At 19.7% G+C, this 9913-nt stretch overlaps 2 protein-coding genes across 2 annotated transcripts in view; both read left to right on the plus strand.

Annotated features, from left to right (window-relative positions):
- Positions 1–3834, plus strand: part of PRSY57_0101400 (hypothetical protein) — a gene marked incomplete at both ends in the record, with an annotated part of 6594 nt that extends 2760 nt beyond the window's left edge. Inside the window, 6 exons of the mRNA XM_020114353.1 lie at positions 32–2293; positions 2457–2550; positions 2635–2747; positions 2890–2979; positions 3162–3342; positions 3499–3834. Of these exons, the coding sequence (XP_019970922.1) occupies positions 32–2293; positions 2457–2550; positions 2635–2747; positions 2890–2979; positions 3162–3342; positions 3499–3834 (3076 nt within the window). The remainder of the gene's footprint in view (positions 1–31; positions 2294–2456; positions 2551–2634; positions 2748–2889; positions 2980–3161; positions 3343–3498) is intronic.
- A 615-nt stretch (positions 3835–4449) lies between these two features.
- On the plus strand, positions 4450–9638 carry PRSY57_0101500 (ATP-dependent RNA helicase, putative; the record flags this gene model as incomplete). Its single annotated transcript, XM_020114354.1, has 3 exons — positions 4450–8688; positions 8980–9235; positions 9442–9638. 3 exons carry the CDS (start codon positions 4450–4452, stop codon positions 9636–9638), a joined length of 4692 nt encoding a protein of 1563 aa, XP_019970923.1.
- Between the last annotated feature and the right edge of the window lie 275 nt (positions 9639–9913).

Here is a 9913-nt window from a genome sequence, read left to right on the forward strand (position 1 = left end):
TTTTTTTTTTTTTTTTTTTTTTATATTTTAGGCTTATTAACGAAGTCAGCATGTTCTCTCTTCTTTTTATAGAACGAAATATAATAGACAACTTTCTAGATGACGTTATTTTTGCCGCCTGGGATAACGTTGAAAAAAATGAAAAAATAAAAATTCATGCGCAGTATAAAATAGATCCATCAGAACATATGAACAAACGATCACATGATAATGTAACGAAAAGATGGTGGGAAGAGATTTACTACTATGTAGATAATAACGACACAAATAAAATGATAATGAAAGGTGAAGAGAAAAATGAAGAAAAAGAAAAATATATATTAAAATATAAATATTTGCATTTCCTTAATTATTACTTGGACTCCTTAATTCTTATGACATATATCTACCTTCAAATGGATATAAGAGGAATTAAAAGGTACCCTATAACGTTTAGAGCATATACAAATTCGGACATGGAAAATAATAATAATAAAAGTGATGGTAGTAATAAACGTGATGGTAGTAATAAACGTGATGGTAGTAATAAACGTGATGGTAGTAATAAACGTGATGATAGTAATAAGCGTGATGGTAGTAATAAACGTGATGGTAGTAATAAAAGTAATAAAAGTAATGGTAGTAATAAAAGTAATAAAAGTAATAAAAGTAATGGTAGTAATAGTCGTTGTAATAAAAAGAACAGAAATTATTTTATCAAAGCTATGCAACACGATATAATGAAAAGTATCTTATATGAATATTATCCTATGTTTAATAATTATTTTATCTTAGGTATAATAATCAAAAGAATACACGACAAAATAAATATTAAAAATATGGTAGAAAAAATTATGCTTTTTCTTGGTTGTAATAAAGTAAAAAAAAATTATAATAAATTAACAAAGGAAAATATACAACATAATACAAATGATAATTATATGAATTATCATACATCACTAGTAATGATTTGTTTAAATAAAGCCTTCTATTTATCATATCTATGTATGTACCATGAACTAATAGAAAAAAACTTTATCAAAAATTTTGTTTATTTACTCTTAAAAATGAATAATGCATGCAATTATAATAAAGATCTAGCCAAATATACTATAATAAATATATATTATTATATAAAACAAATAAATAAATTTAAAAATATAAAACAGGATACACAAAAGAATCTATGGTTTAATTATAATATTTATGACAATTTACACATGCATCAAAAAGAAAAATATAAAAATAGATTATCACAAAATCAACCTTTTTATATTATTAACAATATCCAACAACATAAAATTATTAATATAATTAATTATCATCATCATGTTTTATCTTCCTATATGTATAAAAAAATTATTAACATCGATTCAATAAAAAACGCTACGAAAATATTAAAGTTGACACAATTTCTAGTTATGTACAATTATTATACTTATTTATACCAAGATGTATGTCTCAATATTATTAAATATACCAAGAAAACAAATTTTTCTTATCTAACTAAAGAAATTAAAAATCAACTATATTTCCTCATCCTACAAATCTTTAATTACATACTTTATTTATATTATAAATATGTAAATCACAACAGAATATATATATGTGAGAAAAATCAATATTTTGAACAAATAAAAGAATACATCTTTAAGGGTAGTATCTATGTAAATCTTCATCATCTCTCAAAAAAAATAAAAAATCAAGAGCAAAGGGATTTATCCAGAAATACAAATGATAAAGTTGTGAAAAATATGAATAATGATAATATAAACAAGACAGTTAATTATAATAATAATCATAATAATAATCATAATAATAATCATAATAACAATTGTAATAATGTTAAGCCTTATACTATTCAGACAACTCAAAAAGATAAAACATTTATCAAACCAAAGGATCATCTACCCATTTTCCAACATAACGAAGAAGAGAAAAAAAAATTATTTTTACAAAATTACATCTTCTTCAAATTATATAAAGATATATTCAATCAAAATTACACAGATATAATAATTAACGAAAAGATAAAAACAAAACATGAACATAAAATTAAAGATCTTATAAATAATTACATAAATGACCTAAACAAAAATATAAATAAAACAAAAATTTCAAATCTACTTATTGATGATGATTTCAATGATCAACCAAAAGAAAAAAAAAACAATAACCTAAATCATGTTCAAAATTTATGTGATAATAATTATTTTAAACATTATAATCATAACGATTTCATGTCGTATGCTCACATTCGATATACTACATCTCACATTTTTCATTTTACGAAAGTTTTCCTCTACAACGAAAAGTAAGATTAATATGGATAGAAATGAAATTATGTGCATAATGTGGAATGTTCTTATATAGGCAGAATGATTTTTTTTTTTTTTATCTTAAAATAAATAAATAAATAAATAAATAAATATATATATATATATATATATATATATCATGTTTCACTTTTCATGTAGCTTGTATTTAAGATTCAGCGCCCATCTTTGCATACTCAGATGCCTGTATATTTTTTCTACCAGACTTTATGAGCTGTATCCTAAGATTCATCAAGTAACATAAAAATAAAATACTTTTTGTACATGTTTAAGAAAATAAAATAAAAAGAATTATAAATTTTCTTCCTTTCCTTTATAGATATGGACATATTTGAAAATCAATTTTTTTAAAAATAATTATATGAATGATATCCTTGTTTTGAAAATAATAAATTATATAATAACAATAGATGACAAATTCTCAGTGGATAGGTAATAATACATATAATATGCCATAAAGGGTATTTTATAAATTATATGTTTATATATATATATATATATATATATATATATATATACATGTATATCCATACCATATTTCATTCAAATATCTTTTTTCTCGTCACTTTTGTAGAATTTTAAATGAGATATTTCCACAAGTGTTCGATAGAATAAAAACATTCGAAACGAATAAAGAAATATGTAAACAGAGTTATGAATACAAGTAATATATATTTATTATATCAATAAATATGTATCTTAATCTACATATATATATATATATATATATATATATATATATATATATATATATATATATGTATATATATATATTTATATATTAGTATAAAAGAAGGGAATATATCCACATATATATATATATATATATATATATTTTTTTTTCAGATTTTTACAGAACACTTTACTATTTTTTTTAAACATTTCAAGACAAGAACAATATTTCGAAAAAACTCATTCTCATATATTTTTCTTCTGTTTAAAATGCCTTAACAGAATAATGAATGAAGAAATAAAAAAGATATCTTTAAATATAATATGTAATTTATATCTTAATGACATTCCCAAGGTTAGTCTTGATTACTATGATATTTGAGGATATCAAAATGTATATGCATACACACATATAAATGTACATATATATATATATATATATATATATATATATATGTATGTACGTATGTATGTTTTTATATATGTGTATTATTTTTTCTTCTATTTCTAGATAAAGAAAGGTATTGATAGTATTATATGTATTAAGGATAAGATAAGTTTCTTATACGATGATAAAAAGTTATATAACACAAACGAAAAATATATTATGGATAATTTGTTTATAAAAGAAAAAGTACGGGATATAGAAATAATGGATGTGTTAAATTATTTATCATGTATATTAAATATAAGAAATCTAAAGCAAATCATTTCCTTAATAATTAATATAGATATTATTTCTCTTCATTTTCTAATCTTTTATATGTCTATATTAAATAAGCAATATAAATATAAATGTAGATTCAATCAACACACTCTTATGGTGTTTGATCATTTTAAGGATTGATAAAATTATATATAATAAATAATTTTTTTTTTTAAAAGGAAAACATATAAAAAAAATATATATATATAAAATATATATATAATATATATAATATATATATAATATATATAATATATATATTATTTATATTTATTTGTTCATTTATTTGTTCATTTATTTGTTCATTTATTTGTTAATGTTTTATTTTTTAGTTAATATAACTCCCATATGGATTTTTTTTTTTTTTTTTTTTCCCGTTTTCAAATTTGTTCGCTAACACATATATATATATATATATATATATATATATATAATATATATGTACAACAATGTAATATATATAAAAATAAATATTTAATAATTTTTTTGATATAATAAATATTATCATATTGTATAGTGATATAATTTTTGAGGAATATATATATTATATATATGTTATATGTTATATATATATTTTTTTTTTTTTTTTTAAATTAATTAGTAATATATATATATATATATATATATATATACATATTCATATAAATTATTTATTTTATTTTATTTTATTTATTTCATATAGTTTCTACATTTTAATCCTTTTAGTCTATCGAAATTATCCCATCCAGTCATATAGTTCGTTCACCTAACGTGTAAATGTATGTTTCTTTCTTCTCCTTAATTTTTTGTTTTTATGTTTCGTTTTCTATTCTTTTCATTACCTTATTTACGAAAAATTGCTTATGCATTGTATTAAAAGAAAGAGAAGAATCATACAACATAATATTAAAAAAGAAAAAAAGAACAAAACAAAACAAAACGAAATATTTTGTTTATAATTTTTTTAAAAAAAATAATGTTCATCCATATTATAAGAGCATTCGAATATTACCCGGAAGCCCTTTCTTACCATATTGTGGAAATGTAAAGGATAAAAAAAAAAGAAATATAAAACTCAAGCATAATAATAATAATAATAAATATAATAAATATAATATATATAATAAATGTAATATATATAATTCTTATGATAATCAAAATGTCAAAACAAAAAATGCACCACCATATAATAACATAAAAAATCAACATGATCATGTAGTAAGTGCAAGTAATAATCATATCAATATGATGTCCAATTTATTAGAAAAAAAGAAAAAAAAAAAAAAAACTTTTTCAAAAAAAGAAATGTTAAATATAAAGAAAAAAAATGATAAGCTCAAATTCTTAAACACAAAACAAAAAAAAAAATATATATATAATAAAACAAAAGATACACACATGAAATATTTAAAAGATAATAAGAAAAGAAATTCTCTTGGAGAAGATAAACAAAATATACTCCTCATAGATAAACAATTAAAGGATACCGAATATAAAAGTAATATAGAACAACAAAATCAAGATAATAATCATTCATATTTTGAAAAAAAAAAAAAAAAAAAAAAAAAAAAAATTCATAAATTTAAAAGAAGTAAAAAACAAGAAAATATATTAAACATGTTCGAAAACAATTTAAATTATTCAATAGACAAGTTAAATAAAAAAACTAAAAAATATGAAATATTTAAACAAAAAGAAAATATTAAAAGTGATGTCCTACAAAATGAAATTCTAAAAAAGATCCTTTCAAAAGATACAAAATCAAAAAATAAGGATGATAAAATAAAAAATGAGAATGATAAAATAAAAAATAAGACTGATAAAAGACAGAACAAAATAAAAATGCCTATAAATAATAATCAAAATATATATGATATAACTAATAATCAAAATATATATGATATATCTAATGAACAAAATAATAAAGATCTTCATAATTGTCATAATGATTATCAACATATTCATAATAAAGATCTTAATAATTGTCATAATGATCATCAACATATTCATAATAAAGATCTTAATAATTGTCATAATGATCATCAACATATTCATAATAAAAATATTATAACCGAACATACAAATGATTTACATAATCATATAACAACAAATGCTCAAGTTAATAATAATCAACCCATTATCAATATACAACAAATTTTTCAAGTCTCTAAATCTGTTGATAACTTTAGAAGACAAATACAAATAAAATATAATAAACAAAACAATGGAAACGAAATAAAAAAAAGATTACAACAATATGATTGTATAATTGATTTTAACGCAAATACAAATATTATCACACAAGGAGTCGCAGAAAAAGAAAAAAAAAAAATTAACAAAAACTATACATTTTATGATGTAGGTATATATGATAACTTTATTAACATATATTTAAAATATAATGATATTAATTATACTACCGATCATCAATCCAAATATATACCAATAATACTTTTTTTTTTAAATAATGTAAAAAATGATTTATATAATTCTTATAAACAAATGATCACATATCACAATAATAATATGATAAATCATAACTCTAATATTTTGTCAAAAGAAAATGAAAAAAAAAAACATTTTTCAACATATAATATATCAAATCTTTGTTCTCCTGATCAAATAGTAATAAATAAAAAAATCAATCAACGACAAAGCATAAATGGTGATGAACAAAAGGACACATCATGTCATATAAAAAATGTATATAATAATAATGATCATAATTTTGTTATTGAAAATAACGAACTCCTCACTTCGAATTTGTTGATCAAGGATAATAATATTAATTCTAAACAAAACCACGACATGCCTAACAAAATAAATTTTGTTAAAGAAGATGATGATCAAAAATGTGGTGAAAAATATCATATGGATGATCAAAAATGTGGTGAAAAATATCATATGGATGATCAAAAATGTGGTGAAAAATATCATATGGATGATCAAAAATGTGGTGAAAAGGATCATATGGATGATCAAAAATGTGGTAAAAAATATCATATGGATGATCAAAAATGTGGTGAAAAGGATCATATGGATGATCAAAAATGTGGTAAAAAATATCATATGGATGATCAAAAATGTGGTAAAAAATATCATATGGATGATCAAAAATGTGGTGAAAAAGATCATATGGATGATAAAGAAAAAACATCAAATATAAAACAAATTCTATACGTAAATAAATATAATGAGAAATTAAAAAAATTAATTAGAACGTTCTTCTTACATTGTCCAACAGGTACAGGCAAAACATTCATATATTTGCTACCTGTTTTCCAAGAAATTAGTAATTATAATTTTTTCGAGTACGAACAAAATCAAATAGAAAAAAAGGAATGCTATGATGAAAATAATTTATTCTATAAACACAAATTGTTTTATGCTAATAAAAATATAAATGAACAACTCACTTCCTTCCTTTGCGTAAATAAAACAGAAGAACACGTTTTTAGAAATTATAATATTGAAAGAATGAAACACATATTCAACTGTATAATAAATCAAAAGAATCAGATTAATCTAAAAGCAGAAAACACAACAAATGGTTCTTTAAAAAATAAAAAAGAATATTATGCCTTTGATGAAAAAAAAAAATTATATGATAATCATAAGAATTGTTTATATAATACAGAAAGAAAAAAAAACAAAAAAGATATTTTATTAATTACATATAATAAAGAGCTTGCTGTTCAAATATATGAATTATATAAAGATATAATCAATTCTTTTTATAAATCATATAATGCTTCATTTTTTAAAAATAATAATTCAATCATATATCCAAGCTCCATACAAAAAGATGGACAAATGCTTATAGAAAAAATAAATATCAATTATAAAGAAAAGTTAAATATGAATGTTCATTTATTAATAGGTGGAAATAATATTAAATATCAGCTTAAAAGTTTAAAAAAAAAAAAAAATAATAACAATAAAAATGTAAATATAAATATAAATAGTAATATTAATATTAATAGTAATAGTAATAATAATTATTATTATGACAAAGATAACCATGCTAATGATAAAATGGATAGACACAATATAAATCATAAACATTCAAATGAACAACATGGTATACAATCTTCATTTTATGATGAAGAAAATATTAACATATATATTGGAACACCAGGAAGGCTACATAAATTAATACATGAGAAAAAAATCATCAAATTAAATAATATATCTACAGTTATATTCGATGAATATGATTTTTTTTTCAACTCGATGAAAGTAAAAAACAATCTTAAGAACAAGGAACATGTGGTAGAATTAGAAAACCAATTTTTTGCAAAACTATTAAAAAGTATATATTTAAAAAATAAAGAAGAAATTGTACAAAAAAAGAAAATTATAAAAGATCCAAATAATATACATCATTATAAAAACAACAATTCAGTTATAAATGTTATCTGTTGTAGTGCTACCTCAGCAATATATCCATATTTAACATATACAAAACATATTATTACAACCAACTTTTTAAATAATTTATATTCAGAATTTATAAGTGATAAATATATAACTGATCAAAATTATAAAGAAAGGAAACAAATTCAAAATGAGGATATTACAAAAAAAGATACTTTTATCACAAAAAAAAAAAAAGAAATAGTAAGTGATCATAATGGTAATAATAATAATGATAATAATAATAATGATAATAATAATAATGATAATAATAATAATGATAATAATAATAATGATGATGATGCTATTTATAGTAGTAGTAGTAGTAGTAGTGGTGCCGGTTTACATTTAAATAATCAAAAAAATAACAACACTGAACAAACAAATAATTCATTTATCAATTATAAAAAGGAACAAATAATGTTAAACGATTTGTTCAAAATAAACAATATTGTAAATATGCCAAAAAATTTAATACACCTAAACTATTGTTATGATAAAAAAAATAAAGAAAGAAATAATAATGCTACCAGTAATTTCTTAAGAGTTCTCTTTTCTAACCCACTCAATAAAAACGTTTTGGTTTTCTGTAACACTAAGGTAACAATGAAAAAAAGGAAATTTACACAACATTATGGAATATATATATATATATATATATGTTTATTTTTTACTTTCGATGTTTTATATAGAAGAAAAAAAAAAAAAAAAAAAAAAAAACATGACTTGTTCATGCTATTTTATTTATTTATTAAATAAAACACCTGAACAGTACATGCTATTTTGTATATTCATTTAATAAAACATATGAACAGTACATACAAATATATAAATTCACGTAAAATATATATATTTATATTAATATATATATTTCTTTTTTTGTTTGTTTAGAAAAAAGTGTTGGACCTATGGAGTCTTTTCCGAAACCGCTTTGACGTTGACATTCAGACGATATTTTCTCAGAAGGATAAAGGAAAAAAGAAGATATTCAAGGATATAAATTATGCTAATTTTTTTAAAAACGATTTGATTGATTATAAAAATTTAAAAAAGTACGTCAACTTTTTATTTATATCAACAAATTTGTTATATAGGGGTATCAACTGTATGGGTTTCACGACAATTATAAATTATGACATGCCTTTTGGTAACATAAAAAAAAAAAAAAAATTAATATAAATGTGTATATATATATATGTGTGTGTGTGTTTGTGTTAGATTTAATATTTTATATAGCATATAACTTTTTTCTATATAGTACACATAATATATCTTTATATATATTTATTTATTACACTATGCATAATATTTTTAAATATTATCATACAATCTTAACATTTATCCTCTTTGTAGACACTACAGAATATGTACACAGATGCGGACGAATAGGAAGAATAAACAACAAGGGGGCTATAATAAATATTTTTGAAAAAAAAATGAAAAGAAATTATAACAAAGAAATATTCAATAAGTTAAATATAAAAACATATGATATTGACTGTTATATGAATAATATGTTTACCCTTAAGGAAAAAATAAAAAGAAAATAAAAAGGAACAGAAAAAGGAACGAAAAACAAACAAGGGGCCCAATTTTAATAGCACAAAAATGAAAATATATATATGTATATATATATATTATCGATATATTTTATAATATTTTTATATTATATATATCCAATTTTATATATATATATATATATATATATATTTTTTTTTTTTTTTTTTTTTTTTTTTTTTTTTTTTTTTTATATATATTTTTTTTTTTTTTTTTTTTTTTTTTTTTTTTTTTTTTTTTTTTTTTATTATATTTTTTTTTTTTTTTT

This window comes from Plasmodium reichenowi, chromosome 1 (genome assembly GCF_001601855.1).
Source record: "Plasmodium reichenowi strain SY57 chromosome 1, whole genome shotgun sequence".
NCBI classification, from domain to species: Eukaryota; Apicomplexa; class Aconoidasida; order Haemosporida; family Plasmodiidae; genus Plasmodium; species Plasmodium reichenowi.